At 43.2% G+C, this 23,313-nt stretch overlaps 1 protein-coding gene across 1 annotated transcript in view; it reads right to left on the minus strand.

The window, feature by feature from the left end:
* Positions 1–23,313, minus strand: part of CNGB3 (cyclic nucleotide gated channel subunit beta 3) — a 749,182-nt gene that overhangs the window by 418,971 nt on the left and 306,898 nt on the right. The window contains exon 4 of the mRNA XM_069219226.1: positions 1,630–1,734. Within this exon, the coding sequence (XP_069075327.1) occupies positions 1,630–1,734 (105 nt within the window). The remainder of the gene's footprint in view (positions 1–1,629; positions 1,735–23,313) is intronic.

The following is a 23,313-nucleotide window of genomic DNA, read 5'->3' on the forward strand; positions in this document are numbered from 1 at the left end:
CACTCAGCAGTGGCAGTCTAGCATCATAGTAGTACAACCAACACTGTTTTGTAGTAGTCAGAGCTATGAATGTTGCACTGGATAACTGCCATTGTGCAGGATTTGTGGGCAAGCCCCGGTCCATTTTGATGTGATCTACTTTGTCTTTGTAAGAAGAGTAATCAATTAATCGCATGAAAAATAACAGCGGTCAGGGCCAGGGATCCACATATAATCCAGTGCCCAATCTCGTCCGACATTTCAGCGAGCTGCCGCCACTTGCTGAAATTTTGAATGAGATCGGGCGTTGAATGTGTTGCGGATCCCTAACCCTTGACCATTATCATTTTTTTTAAACATGTTTTGAAAGCAGCCTAGTTTTTCTAGAATTTTGAGTTGCCACCATGTTATTCACTAACACCCTTGTACAGTTTTTGATGTTTGTTTTCACTAAATAAGGATTCCAAGAGTTGACTCAAAGGCTGTATTTGTGTAATGATGTGTCATAACGTAAGTACACTTGCTAAGTGTTGTGAGAAGAAGAAACATTGTTGTTTGCAACCAGATTCTGAGGAATACTGGGCTACCCAAGGTACTTATATTTTATTTGCACCAGGTTTGTGCAGCTGCTCTGTCTGGTGGCTGTTCCTACATCTCTATTGGATTAAGAGGCATGTATCTGGTGTGAGATGTACCTGTCTGGTGATTGAAGCCATCCTGCACATACCAGGTGGGTGTTTGTTGTGTCAAAGTCTCAGTAGATACAGCTTCAATAATGTCATCTTACAGCGTCAGCATTATGGCAGCTGCAGGCTGATGGTCATATTGGATTAATTCTGCTGGTCATATGTAACTAAGCTCCTGACCCTATTAACATTGTTATAGTCATTGTGGATATGATACTGGAAATACTAACCTTTCACTCTGGAGAGCAACACTAATATTTTTAGTATAGTGCTATGCATGTCAGCTGTAAAGTAACTATGTGTACGTAGCGGGTACCCTAAGTACCATATGCAGTGAGGATACTGTCATAAATGGTAGAAGCTTCACACCTGCCCACTCCAAAGATCAGCCGATGGGCACCAATTAACAGCAACTGTGTGGAATTGGGCATTAAGGTCACTTGACCAAAGCCATCTCATTGTGCTTAGTATGGTATGCAGAGTGGCTTGGAGTTACCAAACTGCAGAGGAAATCCTTCGTTTATCGTGGGAGCCACACACACTCTTACACCAGCGTGGCCTCACTGTGGAGATGGAAATACAAAGTGTATTACAGACAACCCCAGAATTTCAAGCCCAGTAAGGTGACCCCATTCCCGAAACTGTTTGTGAACTGACACAGGGCGCTCTATGACTCGCTTTGGTGAATATCGCTGACATATAAATATTCAATGACTATGTGAACGTAAGGAAGTACATTGTTTTTGGTCCATTTCAAATACATCTTACATTATTTTAAAGATTGTAAATAATAAAAACTGTGTATCAGTATCGCATCTCAATAGCACTACATGTAAAAAAAATAAGTCTCATTGTATTTTGCTAAGGCATCTTCAGTAATAATTGACATGTTTTGTGCAAAATCTGCCTAAAACATATTAAAACAAATAATAGAACCTCAAACAAATGTATAAACATAGCTCACCTTCCTAGGATACGTCTTTGTGCTGTCAATAGACCCTTCATACAGATGATGGTCAATGGAATTCTAAATATGACACTAATACGTTTCCTGTTGGAGGTAGTTGTGCTGTAATCGAAAAAGAACATTAGTAAATACATAGCTCACCCAGCACTATACTCGGGGTACATTAAAACATGTTTATACACATTTATCGATTTCATAGAGCATGGGCATCCCTAAATTCTCCCGAAATGGGGGTCAATCCTTTCGAAAGTTCTGCAGGACAATGTTAGAACTAGTTCCCTGCACTATGCAATCATACTCATTAAAAATTCTTGGGTTTCCATTTTTTTTATGTTAAGGATGCGCTAAGGTGACCTTTTCTCCACACCAGATTTACTGAGTGGTGCAATGCTTGCATTACGCCACTTTGCGACCCCTTGCACCACATTATGCCTGTGTCAGGCATAATGTATGAAAGAGGGTGTTCTGATGCAGGGAGGCACAGAAAAATGCAGCTGTTAAATTTACATTTTATTGACACACTCTCAGAAGATGGAATTTTTAGGACTTCAGGTAAATACAGTGGACGTTATGTCATAACTTTGGAAAGAAAAGTGATATTAATAAGGAAAAGCCATTACATATTTTGACAATGGAAGCATTATTAGGTGGTTTGGCTTATATGGTAGGATTGTCATCTTCCGTTCAGGCAATTTTCCCAGGTCCTTTGCACTATTGTACTTTGCAGAGAGTGACAAGAGATGCTTTGAGGAGAGGTTTGCGGTATGGAGACAAAGTAACACTGAATCAGGGTGCGAGGGAAGAACTAATTTGGTGCTTATACAATTTTTGGATGTGTTCCAGATTATGTTCTGGAGACAGATGCAAGTCTATGTGTCAGGGGAGCACGGTTGGGAGTTCAACAGACAGGTGGAGTTTGGTCAAAAAAGGAGAAGATGAATCACATAAATGTTTGGAGAACTAATTTCAGGTTTATATGTTTTAAAAAGCTCCAAGGGAATTCTGCAAGGACAGACCATGTTGATGAAGATGTGTCAGTTGTTGCCTATATCAACTGCTTAGGAGAGAAATGTCAGTTAGTGTTAGTAAAACACCGTTTTGGGTGTCACAAGTTTGGTTCCTATCAATGATGGAGTTGGCATGTGAATCCTTTAGTACAGGACAAAGTGTTGAACCTTCTTGTATGGAAGGTATCAGGAGATCTGAATGTTTCAAGGGACTTTCAAGCATGGCTGCAATGTTATTTGAGGAGTCTTGGGCACCAGGAACAAGGAGAAGATATAAGGGAATTTTAAGAGATATGTCATGTTGGTGCATGGAGAGGGGGCTCCTGTCATCGAGGTGGTTAATTTCTTGGTAGAACAATTTGAAACAGGATCCAGATACAGAACCTTGAATTATTACAGATCAGCTATTTCAGCAGGCCATGCTCAGGTATATGGTAAATCGTTAGTAATGTTATGATATGTAGGATTCTTATTCGTATGAGTTTGATAAGACCCCCTAAAGTGAGATATGATGTTTTATGGGATGTTAATTTGGTTTTGTCTTATTTTGTATCTTGGCCAATGAATAGATATTTGGATTTGAAGTAACTTTTGGGTTAATAGGTAACTCTCTTATGTTTAATATCATACAGGAGAGTATCAGATGTGAAAGCTTTGGAGATAAGTAGCACAGCTTATGGGCCAGGTGGAGTATATTTTGAGATCTGGAAAAAAACAGATCGTGTAGGACTCTGGATTGTAACCTAAAGTCAATGAAGAGGAGAGAAATGTGTGTTTGACAGAGTATGAAAGCAGAATGAAAGAGTATAGAAGAGATGGAGCGGATCAGTTACTGATATTGTTAGAAATTGGGTCTTTGGCTGACAGTCAGGCTACCCCCTGTTCAAGCAAGGACCCTCACTCTAGTCAGGGTAAAAGAGAATCACCCTCAGCTAACCCCTGCCTACCCCCTTAGTAGCTTGGCAGTGCAGTAGGCTTAACTTCAGAGTGCTAGGTGTAAAGTATTTGTACCAACACACACAGTAACTTAATGAAAACACTATAAAAATGATACAACACCAGTTTAGAAAAATAGGAAATATTTATCTAAACAAAACGAGACCAAAATGACAAAAATCCTCAGCTCTTCTTCCTCAGCTCTTCAGCTCTTCTCCAGGCAGAGGTTCTTCTTGTTTCCAGAAGTGTTCTAAAGTCTGTGGTTTGGGTGCCCTTCGTATACCCAATTTCACCTTTGAAGTAGGCCTACTTCAAAGTAAAGTCTCTCTTGAATGTGAAATCTTGCCTTGCCCAGGCCAGGCCACAGACACTTACCAGGGGGTCGGAGACTGCATTTTGTGAGGACAGGCGCAGCCCTTTCGGGTGTAAGTGACCACACCTCCCCACCCTCCTAGCACAGATGGCTCATCAGGAAATGCAGACTACACCCCAGCTATCTTTGTGTCACTGTCTATTGTGAGGTGCAACCAGCCCAACTGACAAACTGACCCAGACAGGGAATCCACAAACAGGCAGAGTCACAGAAATGGTATAAGCAAGAAAAGGCTCACTTTCTAAAAGTGGTATTTCAAACACACAATCTTAAAATCAACGTTACTAAAAGATGTATTTTTAAATTGTGAGCTCAGAGACCCCAAACTCCCCATGTCTACCAGCTTGCAAAGGGAATCTACACTTTAATCAGATTTAAAGGTAGCCCCCATGTTAACCTATGAGAGGGACAGGCCTTGCAACAGTGAAAAACGAATTTAGCAATATTTCACTGTCAGGACATATAAAACACCTTACTATATGTCCTACCTTAACCATACACTGCACCCTGTCCTTGGGGCTACCTAGGGCCTACCTTATGGGTGCCTTACATGTAAGAAAAGGGAAGGTTTAGGCCTGGCAAGTGGGTACACTTGCCAAGTCGAATTTACAGTTAAAACTGCACACACAGACACTTCAGTGGCGGGTCTGAGACATGATTACAGAGCTACTCATGTGTGTGGCACAACCAGTGCTACAGGCCCACTAGTAGCATTTGATTTACAGGCCCTGGCACCTCTAGTGCACCTTACTAGGGACTTACTAGCAAATCAAATATGCCAATCATGGATAAACCAATCAACCATACAATTTACACAGAGAGCATATGCACTTTAGCACTGGTTAGCAGTGGTAAAGTGCTCAGAGTTTAAAAGCCAACAGCAACAGGTCGGAAAAAATAGGAGGCAGGAGTCAAAAAGATTGGGGATGACCCTGCATAAGCAAAAAAGTCCAACACGACCCCCTACCAGCCTAAAGCCAGGGGAGAACAATCAATACCTTGATGTACTTCCCTGATTGGGGCGATAGAACAAGGACCCAGGCCCACAACAGCAGGGGCATGTTCCAGTTCTATGCCTTCCTGACTCCAGTTGGATCCCTCTATCCATACTCTCAGTGCCCACTAAGCTAACCCATGGGGAACCCTTCTCCACATCCGCAGATACCATCTGTGCAGCACCTAACTTTACCTTGCTCACAAATGTATCCCAATGGGCAGATACTACCACCAGGGCCAACACAGTGGTGTTGCCCACGCCACGCCCTGGGTGTGTCTCTCGTCCCCCCCCAGGGGCAACTCTGTCCACCAGGACAGCAAGCCACAGTGACCTCTGGCATCTGTCAGAGATGAGAGCCCGACCTCAGGCTTCTCCAACCACTGTGATTGTGGAGAGTGGGGGGCGAAGCCCCAGGTGTCTGGCACCCTTTGACCACTCTCTCTTCCACCAGGTCAGGTATGACAACCTGACCCTAGTCCTCCCCTCTAGGGCTCTGTACCCTCCCTCCAGGAGCGGCACCCCCTGAGTCAAAATCTGTCAGGGTGCTTGTAGAAGCAGTCCTGCACAATTTAAGGCTCATTCGTTAAGAGCGATGGCAAGCAAAGTGTATTTGGCTGGTGGAAGGTTGCAGGAAATTTTAAAGTGGGTGATTGGTCAAATGCTTGAATGTTTGAAAGCATTACTCTAGACTGATAAATCATTTGTTGAAAGTGGTGTTGAAGAGCTTTCAACATTCATAATGGTAGCCTCTGGTGTTCAAATGAAATGGTGATTCTCTAAATGTAGTGAATATAGAATCAAGATTTCATTAAAGACACAAATGCTAACATTATGCGGGCCTCCACTTTCCATTGGAAAAAAAAGAAATGGTATAAGAATTTGAGGGAATAATGTTTGTTTTGCATTTTGAGTAACATGAAATGAGTTTGTTTTGTGTTTGCATTTTGAATAACATGAAACAAATTTGTTTTGTAACTTTCAATAACATATTTATGAGGATACATATGTGTTAATTAAACTGTTTGTAAATTTTAGATGCACAGTACAAGCAGTTTCAGAGCAATTGGGTAGTATTGAATCACGCAGAGCAACAGTCTATATAATGGAACAAAGTCACCGCACATAAAGAGGAGGAGTGTTCTATGAAGGGGTTATTTATGATTTATAGTGTTTTGGTTCTATATTGATGTTTATTGTTTGTGAAAGTTTTGAAAGGTGCAGCACTGAAAGGTTTCATGAAAAGGTTTGTATACATGTTAGCCTCCGAGTCTTTAATTAAATCTTCTCTATTCATTACATTTGGAGAATCACCATTCTCCACGTGCTTTAACGCTATTGTCAGGTTACACTAGTGGAAACAAAACAATTTATTCTCTAACATAAAATGCCTTTGTTTTCATTTGTTTCAGTTTGTCCGGGATTATCTCCCGTGTGATTCTGCAAAGAAGTGTTACAAGTGTGTATGGATAAGTGAATAAGTTTATCCTTAAGAAACCACTATAGGAGGCTAGTTCCAACTCATCCCTCCGGAACCTCTGTATTTCTATAGACAAACATTTTAGCCACTACAGTTTATATCAGGTAGGCCCAAAGTGAAGATTTCAGAAGGGTTTTGTGGTTTCAAGGATGGGTGATGTTTATAGGGGTTGATGAGGGACTACAAAGAGTCCGCGATGGGTGGAGTTCAAGCATAGAAAGTGTTTTTTAGGTTTCAAGGATGGGTTGAGTTTAGGGGTGGTGAGGGTTTTTTAGAGATCCTGAATGGGTATAGCGCAGGGGTGTCAACGGGTATTTAGGGTTCACAGATGGGCAGAATTTAAGGCTGGCGAGTGTTTTAATGTTCAGTGGTGGGTAGAGTGTAGTGGTGGTGAAGGGTCTTTGGGTTTCAGGAATGGGTGGAGTTTAGGGGTGGTGAGGGAATTTAGGGGTCAGGGATGGGTGGGGTTGAGGGGCAGAAATCATTTTAGAGTTCAGGAATGGGTAGTGGTTAGGGTGGCAAGGGGTCTTGAGGGATGAGGAGATAGGGTGTTTAGGTGCTTTAGGGGGTGTTTAGGGGTCAGGTATGGGTGAGGTGTAGAGGTAGAAAGGACTTTTTGGGTTCAGGGATCGGTGGAGTTTAGGGGACAGAGATTGATATAGTTATGGCATGGTGAGGAGTTTTTAGGGGTCAGGGATAGATGGTGTTTGGGGGTGGCGAGGGGTCAGCAATTGAAAAGAATCTAAAATAATTGTCTGTCACTGGAGAAGATATAAATCTACAATAATGTCGGTTGAACTACAGCACTAAAATAAATACCTCAGACAGAAATGTTTCTAAAAAGCATGCAACTATTACATTTGCACATTAATAAGAATGCAAAAGCCAATTAAAAAAAAAAAGATATTCAACGAGTTGGTCCTGTGGAATAGTAAATGCCATTCATCCTGTAGATTTCCATTAATAGGTTAGGTGAAATAGTTTCTCAGTAATTCTATGAAATTGTTTTTCTATGAAATCATATACAACCCGATTGTGGCAGAGGGACTGTCAGAGATAGGGCAGACTTATCAAAGTGGAGAGGATGTGCCAGTCTTCGGTGAGGGTTAAATTGTTTCAGATTTTAGTTACTTAGTAAGAAAATGTCTATTTTTGAGTTTGTTCCTTATGTGTGTTTGTTATTGTGTCTCTAAATTTCGTGTTGAGAATGTGGACTGCTCTTTGAAATGAGATCCCAAGCTTAGTTTGGTTTGAAGATTTACATTACTTTTCTTATGTTTGTTTAATTTTAAACTTGTTTGGGATTTGTGCTGGGGGGCAGTGCAGGTTTGTGAGCATGGGTTATGGCCAAATTAATGACTACTACCCCTATCTTGCAGGTGTACTCCAGCTGTTGCATGAGCTTTGGCTACAGTACTAATATGAAAACACCCAGGTTCTACCAAGTCCCCATTGGTCCCAGTAGAGAAAATAGTCAGTGACTTAATCATGGCCACTGCTGCCAGACCATAAGTAATTGGAAGTCTATCACCATCTATTCTATGCTATTCTATGTTTTGCTAAAAATGTATAAAGCGCATGGCTCCCCAACAGGCCTCCAAGCGATAAAGGTCATGTTCTTCCCAGAGATGGTACAGTAGGTATTTCAGTTAGAAGAGGTGGTTTTTGAGAAGTTTTTTAAATTTAGTTTCTTTGTTGGTCAGTCTTAAAGTTATAGGGAGGGACTTCCAAAGTTTAGATGCCAAATATGCAAAAGCCGCCCCTGGCTTCTGGCTTCCTTAATTCTACCTACTAAGAAAAGCATTTGGTCTGCAGAGATGTAAGGGGTTAGCCACTTTTTTGTGCATCATTCTGTGGGCAAAACAAAGAGATGTATATTTAGGGCTTGATTATGATCTTGACAGATGGAATACTCAGTTACAAATGTGATGGATATTCCATCCGCTGTATTACAAGTTCCATAGGATATAGTGGAATTGTAATTTGTTGGACAGGGTATCTGTCAAATTTGTGATGGAGTAAGCCTGTCCACCAAGATCATAATCAGGCCTTTAATTTGTTTGCATACTGGTAATCAAGCAACACCACTAGGGTGGAGATCAAGTGATGCTCTGGGATCTTCATTAGATTCCACGCTGAGGCATTCTGGAGTATCAGTAATCGCTTGACCATGTATTGAGGGCTTCTCAGATAAACTGAATTGCCGTAGTCAACACAAGACAGGACAAGACCTTGGACAACGGTTCCTTGAGTGGCAGAGGGAAGCCAGCTCTTCCTTAGTGTTCGGAGAAGGCCAAAACATGAGGCAGCAAGTTTTCTTTTTTTGACCTCCATGGTAAGATGACTGTCAGCCCAAAAGACCAAACTTTATATGTTTTAGATGGGGGTAGTTCACCTAAATAGTTGGGCCACTAAAGTTCTCTCCAGAGAGTGGGGCTGTTCCTATCTACCAGAACCTCTGTTTTATCTCTATTTAGTTTTAAATTACTGCTGGTCACCCAGTCAGTAACATCTCTTAGACAGGTATTAGGTTGGGTGGAAAGTGCTCCTGTATCTGATGTTAGGGAGATGATGATTTGAGTATCATCAGCATGTGATCCTGTTGAAAATCCATGTCCCATTATAAGGTCTGCCAAGGACTGTACATAGACTTTGAACAGAGTGGGGCTTAACAAGGGTCCCTGAGGTACCCACTCACAACAAAGATCACAAGATCAGTGGCAGCTGGTGAACTTTGTGTCTTTGCACATATATCTCTGTGTATATATCTGTGAGTCTAGACTTCAGTGCCTTTTTGGACAACTCAGCTAAATATTTTAGAATTAATATTTTTTCTAATATAAAAAGACCTATTTATAATATAAAAAGACCCATTTTCACAAGCGAATAATGTCCAGGGCAGATGCAGATGCTGGTCTTCAGTGCACCAGGCTAATAAGCATGCCGAGCATTGTCAGGAAAACTATGTATGTGCATTTAAAAGCCCTGCCCACGTTGGAAACATTTCACAGAATAAAAATAAACATTTTATATTTAGTGGATATGTTGAGTTGAGTACTTACAGTCACAAACCTGTGTGTCCGAAACACTTCTCACCAACTCACGAGTGTCCCTTCACTCAGCACCTTATGGCCGCGCAAGCATAGTTGCCAAGTTTCAGATTGCTTATGTGTGACATTACCATGGTTTAAGTGTGTTTATGTGTGATGGTCCATGCTGTATGTGTGACACTATGAGTGAATCTTAGTTGCAATTAAAAGAGCAGAAAAATCCCTGTAAAGATAAATATAAGAAAGCACCCCACGTGGTGCCATATGAAGTGCTAAAAGTAAGTCCCAAATACTTTTTGTTCAAAAGTACTTGCACTGAGGTAGGGCTGCTCACTGGTTGCATACTGCCTTTGAATTTAAAGTGTTCACATTTGTGGCAAACCAAAACTGCTGCTGAGTGCCAAAGAACTTCACTACTTGCTTGACAAAAGATTCCAGTGTGGGAATGACTAACACAATTACTGGAACAATACCCCTGGAGGGCTTTCAGCCATCAATGTTACAACACTGAGGTCATCTGGATTGTGAAAAATACTATTTTCACACAAGGAAAAACTAGTGCAAATGAGGCACACCCATTCAACAGAAGAGTGGTCACTGGTATGTAGCCAGTGTTGCATTAAGGAGCACATTGTAACAAATATATTTTGAAATCTTGGTGTGATAGCACTCTGTTCTTTACAAATAGCAAGTTTGCTATTAAATGACTGATAAATTTGCGCTGACATACAGTTTTATTGGTAAAAGTACACAAATAGTGTGTGGAAATTGGGTTTCAGGAAATCTTTGTCATTTTCCTGATTGTTTTTTTTTATCCTATTGCTCAAATGTAAATCTACATTGGAAAAATTAAAAGGTTAAGGGCATTTGGCATAACAGGAACAGTTCATTATGGTCAGGAAAACAGTTACAAACCGGTGTCTGACGACTGTCACAATGTTCATCAGTTTGGTGTTTTATACACTTCTCTGAGTACCATAAGATAATTAAAACATTCCTTTCTTGGTCAAGAATGTAAGCAGTAGCCTTGGAGTCATAAATAAGGTCCTGATCACAAATGCACATGGGCCTCGATCTTGCTTGGACACAATGTGGGCCAGTAGATAACGTGTCCAGATATCCGGCATGAGGTATGTGTGATCACTGCAAGTTAGAAAGCGTGCTGTGTTCTGATTGGCTACGTGTGCCTAACTGTATTTGGCATCTGACTTTATTGTGTTTGGGAATGCGCATACCCCTCGAGCCATGTGTGTTCTAATGGGGCCAATCTCCTGGGACTATTGTGGTGTCGCTGCGCCTATCTGTCCTGACCTGAGTTTCCTGTTCACGTTTATCTGCCGGCAACCTGCTGCCCCACTCTGACCTGTCAAACAGTCAACTTCAGGTCTAGGTCTCAGAGCATTTGGGATCAGGGTTGACAGAGAGTTCATGACAGGTGATCTCGACAACAGCGATGCAATTTTGTTACTACGTGCAAACGTATCATGGCATACAGTGACATCGATTCTTTCAATATTAATAATCCCCCATCTAGTTAAATTTGTAACTACACCATCTAACCCATACTTCATGACATTCATGTTATTTGGGACTTATTGTTCTATATCCCTAACTACTTGCACTCTACCCAGTTTGAGGACTGTGTTTTTACAGCAGGGAACCCCCATTCATATGAAACCACACAGTGGGGCAACAAGGATGTGCACAGACCAGTCAGCCACTGGGGGAGGCAGGGGAACCACTCCTGCTCAGGGGCACCTCCCTCCTCATGCATATCTTTCTGCAAACGGTGCAATGCTTGGATGGTGAGACAGAGTTCCATTGTCCATGTCATTACCTGGTATAGGGAGGCACTGATCCTGGTGCATACCTCACTCTGAGGTCATTAAGTCCATCACATATTGATGTTACATCACCATGAGGTGGATCGCTCTCAGTTCTTCCTTGATTGAATGACGGCTGAGCTCAGTACTGTTCATAATTTTGAGCATCTCCCACTGGGTTATCTGCAACCAGCAGGCATGCGCTTTTGTCTGCACAGTGAAGAAGGGAATGGATCGTCTCACTGAAGTCTGTACATCAGAGAACCGTCTGAATTCTTCTGGAATGTTCTTGTACTGAGTCCAGCCAATTTAATCAGCAGTTCTTTTTTAATGTGCCTGATGCAACAGAGACATCTTCTTCCTTGGCGGCTGTTGGTAAAACTCTGACAGATCTTCTCCAGGAACAACCAGGGTCAGGGTGTGTATGGTGATGAGGGAGCAGGAGCCACACCATCCAGGGACGAGCTGAGTGTATGCAAACGTGCAGCATTGGCTGTAGGTGCCCATCAGCTTGGAGGTGCCTTGTTGCATGTCTGTGCAGAATTGTGCCACCATTTTTATCTGTTCCCAGCATGATTCTTCTCTTGCCTCTGAAACACAATTGCTACAGGGTGAGTTTCATACAATTAGGGGTTTCCCCTTCCCTTCTATCAATGTATATCTATCTATCTCAGAAGCCCAGATTTCCTGGCATGGGGTATGTCTGCGTTTATTGAACCCTCCCCTACGAGAATCATTACGGTTTGTATCATTGAGGTGGATGGCCCTAAAGGGGAACTCTATGTCTGGGGTTCATTTGTTATCAAAAAGGACTGCCCCAGACATGCCAAGAGCCACTCTGGGACCACAGATGGAAGAGGGAGCGGATGTGTTTTTGCATTAGTTAGGTGGTTTGCCTTCCTCCAAGAATATCTTTTCTGAAAAATCTTGGTGCCAAACACCATCCTCCTTTATGGTGTCCTTCCTGCAGATCCTATCCAGCTCAGTTTGGATGTCTCTAGGCTTGGAGAAAAGGTACAGTTCTGTGTGATTGGACTCATACCAGGTCACATTTACTACTACCATATGAGGCTCTACTCTTATTGAGTTGTATTTTGGCCCCAATCACACACAGGTATAGATTGAGAATGCATTTTGCTTTTTTCAGGGGCAACCTCTTAGGATAAGTAAAGCCGATCTGCATCTACTGCATGTGGTATCAGTGAACAAACTTAATATGACCCCGCTGATGTTTTGGAACCCACGGCGGTCATGTGCTGATACCAAGTGTTTTGTAAAAGGGCTTTGTGAACTGCTAGTGTTGGGTGCATGGGAGAGGTCCCTACTCAAGCATGGTGTAATTCCTGAATAGACTCCATTAGACTAGGCCACTCTTTAGAAATGCATGGATGTACATAACTTGTAGAACGTTTTAGGTCTTGAGATTATTCAGGTGGAGATTTACGTAGTCCTCTGGTGATGGGAGCTTCTTGGTTGTAAACAGTATGAAAATAAATTATTTGGAGCAGTGTGTAGTTTGGGATCCTGTTGGGGGTGTTGATGTGTAAAGTTCTTGGAGTGGGTTGTAGCTCTCGATCCTGTTGGGTGTATTGGTGCAGAAACTTCTTGGAGCAGTTTGTGGTTCTCGATCCTTTTGGGGGTGCTGGTGAGGCCGCTGAGAAATTGATGCTCAACTGTAGAGGTGGTACACTTAGCAGCCCGACTGCAGACCTGTTGGAGGAGAGGTAGGTTTGATTTTTATAAAGAAAAACATTACATCCTTGCATTCACCAATTATTTCTTAGGCGTTCCCGTGTCATTCTTTGGGGTTGTGCATCCTCCCATACTTCATTTGCATCTGTAGTAGTACGGCACCGTAGGGTGGCCCCACTCAAGGTATTTATTTTGGAAAAAGTGGGTTATTCATTTTCATGGGTTGTTTTAATTTGTATGGGTTGCTGGTCCCTCTCCCCCCTCTCCATGCATGATTAGGTGTATGGTGGTAAGTGTTTTTTACAAGTGATCTTGCCCTCTGTGGGTGTCACCCTCCAGTATCCTATCCCTTCAATGAAGGTATACTGGGGTGTCATTGGTGCGGCCAGTGTCTTCTGACCTGCACGGGACGATGTATGAAGAGGGAGGCACATTGAGACTGAACGTTGTTTGCAATGTGCCCTGAGGTTACATGTATGCCACTCTAGTCCTGGAGTGTGGCTCGCATCATGACCCTCCCTAGTGCCGCCAGGAGTCTTGACTACGCCCTCTTTCTGGAGGCTTCTTTTTGGGCTTCTTTTTATTGGACTCTGGGTGCTTCCCAAGATGTGTGCATGATCTGTTTTCTTACTGTCATGAACTGGATGGGCTGCAGAGTTGTCCCACTGCTCCTATGTGCCTTTGAATTGTGGTGTTTGACATTGGGACTACTGCTTCCTCCAGACAGTGTGTGTAAGGCATTGTGTGTTGGTTGATTGCTAGGCCTGGAACAGCGGTGAGCATATTTCTGCGTTCTAATCTGCTTGAAGCTGTGATAGATCTCTTTGGACTCCCTTTTCCACGGCACCCCCTCTTCCTCAGACCACATTTGAAAATGTTGTGGGAATGGAGGAAGCAAAATCATTGTATGGAGAGTCAGGTGCAAGACTAAGAACTTGTTGGAATCTGCCCGAATGATGGTGAAGAACTGGGACAGCGGGTCGTTCTCATGAGCCCCCTCTCTACTGACTCAGCATCATGCAGTGCTTTGTGATCTGTCAGACTCTGTGGGCTTCATTTTGGTACTGAAATGGGGCCTCTATTTGGCTGGAGGCTGTTAACTTTCTGCAGGCAATATTGCTTTTGGGACTACATGACATGAGGACATTTCGGTCACGCCAAGGGGCCTGATAATGGAGGCCTTTTGACTTGGTCACTGGAAATCATCCCATTTGACTTGTGAGTATGGGGACCTGGATGCCTGCTTTTAGGCACCAGTAGGGGAGCTGCCCTGCCCCCATCATCAGACTGTCCTCCCTCGGGGGTGTGGCGATTAAACCCCGTCCTGGGGGATCAGCAGCAGAGTGGGGCATATTCCCCTGCAGGCACCCTGAATAGGGGACTCTAGTGAGGATACCCAGTCCTCAAAGCATGCACAGCAGCACTGAGCTTCCTGACGTACGTAAAGGCTTGAATCTCTAATGTTGCATTGGTCCTCCCTTTTGAGGCTCAGTACACTGAATTGGGGATATTATCCTTATTGCACCTTTGGGTTTTACGCTTGAGTGAAGGCATCACCTACCCAAACAGTTACCCCTGCCTGGCATGGTTGTGACTTTAGTCCTTGTTGGACTGGGTTCCCTGACTGTGGTTGATGCTGCCATGTTTTTTTGTCAAACTACCTGACCACTGTTGTGGCGGTAGACTGACTTGCCTGCGGCTGAATGTAAGATGCATTCAGATTTCCCCCTGGCTTGGTTTTGTGGATGAAGATTCTGTGGGGCCCGGCCCCAGATCATCAGCTTCTGGCCATGATATGCCTTTAGCCGGCATCTGTTGGCCATGTGGCCCATTTTGTGGCAATAGTAGCATTCAATAGAGTCTGGCTGATGCCAACCTCCCTGGTTTCTGCTGTGATAGTTAGACTGAAATTCTCTGTGGTTTTGCAGAGGAGCTTGCTTTAGAACTGGTGCCATTTGCATGCTTGTGGCCAAAGCAGCCCCCTCAAGGGCGGTCCTTTTCAATTTGTGTTGGACCATCTTAGCGGTGTCTCTCTGGGCTTGCTACTATCTTTCCCTGTCCTTTTCTTGTTTCTTTTTGTCATAGTGCAGTATGTGGGCTTGTATCTCGCACCAGGGTTTGGTGTGTAGCCCCACTATGCTGTCCAACACGCTTTGTATTTCAGCAGGAAGCCTCTTTTTGAGGACATTGTAAAAGAATGCGACCTCGGGGCTGGTATCGGTCCATGGTTGTTCTGTCTCCTGTCCCCATTGCTCTCTCATTCTATCTAAAAATTGGTGATGGTCTCCCCATGTTTAATCATTTCTGCCATTAACCCACCTACATCTGGGCAGTCAGGGAACCTTTCCTTCACTGTTGTCCATATTTGGTGCCTGTATGAGTTGAATACAGCCCACGTCATGCTCGATGTTTGTCAGTGTGATTGCTGGGATGAGGGCTCGGACGAACACCATGTTAATATGCTCGCTGATAAGGCTACTTAGCAGGCTTTGGCATTGCCTATCACTAGGCTTATTCCTGCTGTCTTCTTCTTAAACATGAGATCCATTTTCTCGTTCCACTCAACAATGGCCCTTCTTTGTCCATCTGAGTCTATGGCACATAGATTGTCCCTGACCTGCCCTTCTGCATTAGCGGGCATACTTTGGCTATGGATAGCTCCACTGGTTTCTCACCAATGTAGTGTTCCCATCTACTTAGGTCCTTCATGTAGGGGAAGTTCCATTGGGGATCTCCGCTTCTATGCCAGATGCAATCTTCTGCAACGGTCATGTCCTCTGGTTTGAAGGATCCCTCCTCCTCCAGCCAGGGTCTATCATACTGATCTCTTTCATTGGTCCTTGGGCTAACAGGTGATAAAATGGCTGCACAAAGATCTTGCCTTCCACTCAGGCCACTATCTCCCTTGGGGTTGGTTTGTCTGTCCTGCACGTTCGGAAGGAGCAATGGACGCCTTCATTGCTGCTCTCCTTGTGCGCATCAAAGGCGCCATTTTGGTCCTACTGCATCTAAGTTGAGTTGAGTCTAAGTTGGTCTCTTATTTCCAGGTCAGCCCCTCTTCTACGTTGACAATCTGATGAGGCTTGAATCCCAGCCAGAAGCCGTCCCTCCAGCTCTGCCTCAGACTATTCTCGGAGCTGTACCTACCCTCTGGCTCCTCAGGTGGAGGGCGTGCCACTCTAATCTCACCTTGTGCTTCCACGATGCAAGCTCTCTTTCTCTCTCTCTCAGTTTGCGTCTTCCCTCTAAACCCAATCTAGATTTCCTCCTTCATTCTGAGCTATGCTCTATTCTTGGTTGGGACCTATACCTCAAGCTCTCTTTCTGTCATTTATTCATCTACTTGAGCAAACCTTGTGGCTTCCTCCTTGTCATCGGAACCTGGGGGATTGGGACCCCTTCCTCACCCACAATAGCTGGGTCACTTTTGTGTGTTCACCGGTGCCGGTGGGAGTGCCTGAATCCAATGGGCTGAACGCAATGGATGGGGGTCGAACTCTGGGGAGCTCTAGCGCTGTACTGGGGTGGTGCTGAGATCGCCTGGGCCTGTTGGCCTGGTAGACGGTCATGCCTGGACCTGACCTAACAGCTCATTGTTTGGTAGTGGATCCTCCAACTCTGTTGACCGGCAGATTGGTATGACCTAATGCAGGGATAGCAGGCATTCTGGAGAGCACTTCCATCCCTACATATGGTGGGGGAGATGCAGATGCCTTGCTTTCTGATTGGGGGTTGAATTTATCAGTCTGCACCTCCTCGAAGATGGCCCCTAATTCTAGCAATGCTTCCCTTCTGTCCTTATGCCGTACATAACTGGTCCGTATACATGTTTGACTATGTTAATGTCAAATGTTCTGTCCGTTGGTCATGGAAACTCATGTGCCTGAGTGTGTGCCATCCTCAGCAGTACTTGTTGAGTTTTTTTATCTTATGTGGGGAACTTGGTTTGCATGTGTTTTAGTAGTGACTCCATGATAGGATAGGCAGTTTTTAGGGACAGATACGCTTCTATCTTCTCTTGGTTTTTAGGGAATCTTAAGTTATGCATGTCTGGCTTTTTTCCCCCCTTTTTTTTTTTTAGGGAATCTTAAGTTTTACGTCTAGTTCTCTGGAGTCGTAGGAGAATCTTAAGTTTTACACATTTAGCTTTTCTGGAATCTTAAGGGAATCTTAAGTGTTGCTCTGGTTGTGGGAAATATGTACACAGAGATTTGCTAGTTCTAACTTCGAACTATGAGCTCATCATTATTTACAGATGCATCAAACATGAACATTCCACAAACATAAATAGCAATGCATATGAAGGGTCACAACCTAGAAGAAAGTGCAGATGTGAACTCGAACAACATGGAATTTGACATCAAAACAGCAACTGATTTTGAATCAAATAGCAATTTGTGACAATTAGCAACATCTTCATAAGCACATTGAGAAAACCCAACACTCAAAACAAGACACAATTGCATTAATTTACCAACGTCACAATATTAAACATACACCATTTCGACTGGCACACAAGAAAAAAAAATTGACAGAGCACAAAAATGATGATTCTGCCAAAATACCGTAGCCCACTCCTAGTGCATGCTATCCTGTAACCAGGGGAAGCTCAGTGGGTCATGGGGCTAAGTGACCCTGACAGTCTGTCAAATATTGGCTCCTGGGACAAACAGGTTGTGCAGAGAAAAAAAGGATAACTCATCAAGCATAGGCCCTTCTTAGCCAAACACAAACTATGCTTAATCTCGCAGATCCAAATCTTTTAGGCCCATATTTATACTTTTTGACGCACAACTACGCCAACGCAGTTGTGCGTCAAAACTTTTAACGCCGGCTAACGCCATTCCAAAGCGCCATGCGGGCGCCTTATTTATTGAATGACGTTAGCCGGCGCAGCTGACTGGTGTGCGTAAAAAAAAATTACTCACACCAGGCAGCGCCGGCGTAGGGGAAAATGGAGCTTGGGCGTCAAAAAATGGGGCAAGTCAGGTCTGAGGCAAAATTCAGGCCTCAACCCGATTTGCGCCATTTTTTCTGACGCCCAACCCCCATTGAAATGACTCCTGTCTTAGCGAATACAGGAGTCATGCCCCCTTGCCCAATGGCCATGCCCAGGGGACTTGTGTCCCCTGGGCATGGTCATTGGGCATAGTGGCATGTAGGGGGGCACAAATCAGGCCCCCCTATGCCACAAAAAAAAATACGAAAAAAATACTTACCTGAACTTACCTTAACTTCCCTGGGATGGGTCCCTCCATCCTTGGGTGTCCTCCTGGGGTGGGCAAGGGTGGCAGGGGGTGTCCCTGGGGGCATGGGAAGGCACCTCTGGGCTCCTTCTTAGCCCACAGGTCCCTTAACGCCTGCCCTGACCCAGTCATTAAAAAACGGCGCCCATCAGGCTGGGCGCCGTTTTTTAAGGCCTGCCCCCTCCTGTGCGTCAAAATGACGTCACAGTATAAATTAGGCGCACAAGCCTTAAAGTCATTTTTTGGAAGGGAATGCCTACCTTGCATATAATTAACGCAAGGCTGGTTCCCCCTTCTAAAAAATTACGCACATGGTGGAACTTTGACGCCCGCGGGGTCGGACGTCAAAGTATAAATATGGGGCAGTGTTTGCGCCGATTGTGCGTCAAAAATTTTGACGCACATTCGGCGCAAAGAGAGTATAAATATGCCCCTTAATTTTCTAACAATATATCGTACCTGGGGGTTACGCGTACCATCTGTGTCACACCTTGCAGTCCAAGTGAATAACAACACCTCTTTCTTTTTTCAGATACCAACAGTGTTAGGTAACTGGAGGCACTGAGAAACCCTTTTAGACTAGATAGCAAAATTGAGGTGCAGGCCCTATATCACACCCAGGGCCTATGCAAACCATCTGTGTCAATCCCAGAAGTCCAAGCATTGAGGCCTCTGCCCTATATCACACTCAGGGCCTATGCCTGTCATCTGTGCCACGCCCAGTTGTCCAAGAGAAAGGCACCTCTCAAAACAGGTGCTGGCCCTATAGCACAGCCAGGGCCTATGTGTACCATCTGTGTCATTCCAAGTGATCATTCTTGAGTCATATTTCGGTGCCAAGCAACACAAAAATATTCAAACAATTCAAATCATTTTCATTTTTCCTAGCATGTTGACTATCAAAAAAGGTGACTTCCATGGGTTACGATTCTTCCTAGTTTGACATACACCAAATGCTGCGACTAAGGCTCTGATGTAGTCTCTTATCCTTCTGACAGCTGCTTCAGAATGGACCTCCACCCTGTGGATTCAGGAGAACTTCCAATCAATCGTGGCGTCCTCTCACCTTTCCTTGTTGCGCAGATATGAATCCCTCTGGGCGGGGTCCTCTTCCTTCAGATGCACTCGGGTCCGAGGTACCAATCAGCTCCTATCTGGCTCACCAAAATGTTGTTTGAATGTGAATTTGCCTTGAAAAAACTAAAAGACAAGAGGCATTTGGCAAAGTAGGAACAGTTTATTACGTCCGGGAGAACTGTCGCAGAACCAGGGTCTGAGGACTCTCTCAATGTACATCAGTTTGGAGTTGTGTTTTATACATTTCCCTGAGCACCGTAAAATAATTAAAACATTCCTTTCTTGGTCAAGATTGCGAGTGGGCGGTTGTCTTGGAGTCTAATGGTTAATGATGACAAAATCTTCATCCATCAAGACTTCTCCAAGTAATCAGTTAATAGCTGCAAGGAGTTTACAGCGCTTAGATCATGACCAGGAAGCTCTGGTTTTAAATATGGCCTTTTTGTTTCATCTGCTATGAGAATTTAGAAAGATAGTTTCTCCAAATAATTTCAACATCACAAATATATTTGTGTCTTTTTGAGCCAGCACTCCCCATGGACACAAAGGAGACTGATTCTTGAATTGTTTGTTTTAATATTTTCTTATAGCTAGTCTATTTTACGATTTTCTTTATTAGGGAATTGTCTCTGCTGGTCACTCTTGCATACGCATGTCTGTGATTCTGTAACATTATTTATGTTTTCATGTCTCCTTTTCTATGTGTGCCCTTGTCTTTCCTTTTCCTCTCTTCATTTATTCTTAGAGCTACATTTTATATTTGCAGATTATCCTTTTTTTTTTCTTTCTTACTGTTCTCTCTGTTTTATGCATAAGGATAACGTTAATATAATTAAAATCGTTTCTTTTAATGTTAAACCTTTATAACACCCTGTTAAACATATACAAATTCTAGATTAATTGGAAATACATAAAGCAGGTAATTGCTTCCTCCAAGAGACTCAAATAAATGATACAGTTTTATTGCACATGAATAAAAAATGGGTTGGTAGTGTTCTTTGTTCCCCTGATGTTAAAAATAAAATGGAGTTGCTATTGTTTCGCAAAAAAAATCATCTCCAAATGCTAAATAAATATTCTGATGTAGATGGTTGTTATCTTATAGTCAAAATTCAAATTATAATACCGTTTTACATTTGTTTTATGTTTATGGTCCAACAAACGAAGGCCTACATCTTGGACCCTATTTACATCTGAAGCACTCAAAGTAGGTCATGTTCCCCTTATTTTTGGAGGGGATTTTAATGTAATATGTGATACCCTGTTGAACAGACCATCTCTAACTAAATATTGTCCTCCCAAGGTTTTTTATGCGCTCAAATTATTTTTTAAAACTACCAAAATGGTAGATATTTGGTGCCTTCATCACCCAACAGAAAAATGTTTTGCTTTTTTCTCAAGTGCTCATAATTCTTATTCCTGAATAGATTTATTATTATCTCATCAATTAATCAATTCAATTTCTGACCCTATTGTTTGTGATATTGATATTTCTGACTATACGCTTACTTATTTTGTTTTGCAATTCTCTCCACTCAACAATCTTAGTGCAGATGGCGTATGAATGTGAATGTTACCCTCAGCAACAATAATAAACCAAAACTTTTATGTGCAATACATAACTATTTTTCATTTAACTAGAAAGCTCTACATCCATTGTAAGTCGATGCTTTCAAATCGAACATAATAGGTTTAACCATATCTATTATGGCACATGATAATAAGTCATTTAATGCTAAACTTACCGATTTGGATAAACAAATAGCTAAGTATTAATGCCTCTTTATAACTTTCAATGAGATCACTTACAAAATAAACTTACAAAACCTCCATTATGATTTAAGCACCCTATTAAGCGAAAAGGCTGGCATTCAAATTCCTATTGATAAGGCTATATCTTGTTTCAATTCTAACAGATCTGGAAGGCGCTTAGCAAATTATCTTTGTATTAAAAAAGATAAACATCAAATTAATGCAATTCATAGTCAAAATGGTAAAATTGCACTAACACACCGAGAAATTGCTAATGATTTTTTAGATCATTATTTTACTTTACACAGTGATCCTTCATCTCCTGATACTCTCAATGTTGATAATTTCTGAAAGGAGGCACTGGAGAGCAACTCCTCACATCATGGTGGGAGGCCGTGGAGGATGTCCCACACAACTAAACAAAATGGCCAAATATGCAGTTGAACTCCTGGTGACTGAGTTGGGGTGGCACCCAGGTGGGGGAGGAGGCACCCAGTGGCGAATCTTTGTTATGAGAAATAATGACAGTTATAAAATACTTGAAAGGCGCAATAGAACCAAAGTTTGATGATGTCACAATAGATGTTGCTCTCCTCTGGATGGACTGTCAGAAGATGTCAGAGAAAGCAACCACAATAGAACCCATTATCACCTTCCTACAGGTGGCCACAAAGTCTCTTGAGAAGAGGATCCAACACCTACTGAAAGACCACTGCCTAATAGCAGCTAAACTGGAGGATCAGGAGGGGAGGGCCAGGCGAAATAATATACAAGTGGTGGTGGGAGTACCGGAGAAGGCAGAAGGACCATGCATTGAGTTCTTCCTTGAGGAGCTCATAACCAAGCAGCTCAAGCTGAAGAGGCTCTCCCACTTCTTTACAATAGCGAGAGCACACAGGGCACCTGTCCCCCCCCACCGAGGCAGGATGCGTTACCCCAGACTATCATTGCAAGAATGTTTAACCATAGGGATTGTGATTCCATACTACAGGTGGCTTGGGTGAAGGGAGACATCTTGCTGAAAAATGAAACCATCTGTTCTTTTGCAGACTTCATACTCCAGGTGCAATGGCAGGGATACAGTTAAATGGAAGTCAAGAAAGCCCTCTGCAGTGCAGATTTCAAGTACATGATGATGTTCCCAGCCAAACTCTGGGTCATTGCCAAAGCTAAGGCCTGGCACTTTGGGGCACTTGAGGAGGCATGGGACTGTTTGGAGGGCTGGTGAGTCATGGAACAGAAGTGCTATGAAGGAGAATAAACACTTGGACGTTCAACGTTTGTCCGGGGAGGACCACACTGGTGTGGAATGATTACAGGCTGGTGGACTGTGGTTACTGAGGTGCTGGGACTCCGCAATGAGATGACCAAACAGTCACAATGTCTCTTTACTAATGTTAATATGTATTGACTATTTCCTGCTGGGTGACACTGTCACAGAATTGGTTACATAGAGGGATGTGCTGATAACTGATTCCATTATAGGCATTTCAAGCTATGTTTCGGTTACTGTTATGCTTTTGATGGGGTGACAGGTACTCTGCACTTTGAGGTAGCCTGTGTCCAGGGTCTGAGTGGGGGGGGGTTGTTGGGTCATTGTTTGTTTCAATTTGAGTTATGTTTAACTGTTTTTTATTTCAGCGGCAGGGTGATACAGCTCAAGAATGGTAACAAATGTGAGATTCAGTTCAGACTATGAATAGTATTACAGACGGGGTGAATTATCCTTTGGCCACCAATCGAGGGGGGAACTCGTCATCCCGAAATACTTTAGAGGTGATGACCTGGAATGTAAATTGACCAAGAAGTAAAATTGAGAGAACCATGGTACTGCAATACTTGAAACTACACTCTCTGGACTATTTTAAGAGACCCAGTTGAAGGAAAAATTATAGCAGGGACTAGACAGGATGGGATATTCCCTGACAGCACATGTGAGTCTCATGAGTGAATCCAGAGATGTGGGATTACTGGTTAAAAAGTCACTCCCATACATCCACGACACACATGGCACAACCTGTGGAACCTGCAGAAACTTTGTGGCACAGTCAAGTAACTGGCAGAGATGTACCTTGAACCTGTGTTCTGTGTACATTACGCCATAGATGCGCACGCAGACACTGCCAGCACTAAGCTCCATAACAGTAGGAATGTCTCCGGGTGTCCTTATGGCCAGGATGCATGCCCTGAGTATCCAGCGTCAACTAGGTTGGAAATAAAGCAGGCAAACTGGTGTTATGACTGGAGAAGA

The sequence above is a fragment of the Pleurodeles waltl genome, chromosome 2_2 (assembly GCF_031143425.1).
Source record: "Pleurodeles waltl isolate 20211129_DDA chromosome 2_2, aPleWal1.hap1.20221129, whole genome shotgun sequence".
Classification (NCBI taxonomy): domain Eukaryota; kingdom Metazoa; phylum Chordata; class Amphibia; order Caudata; family Salamandridae; genus Pleurodeles; species Pleurodeles waltl.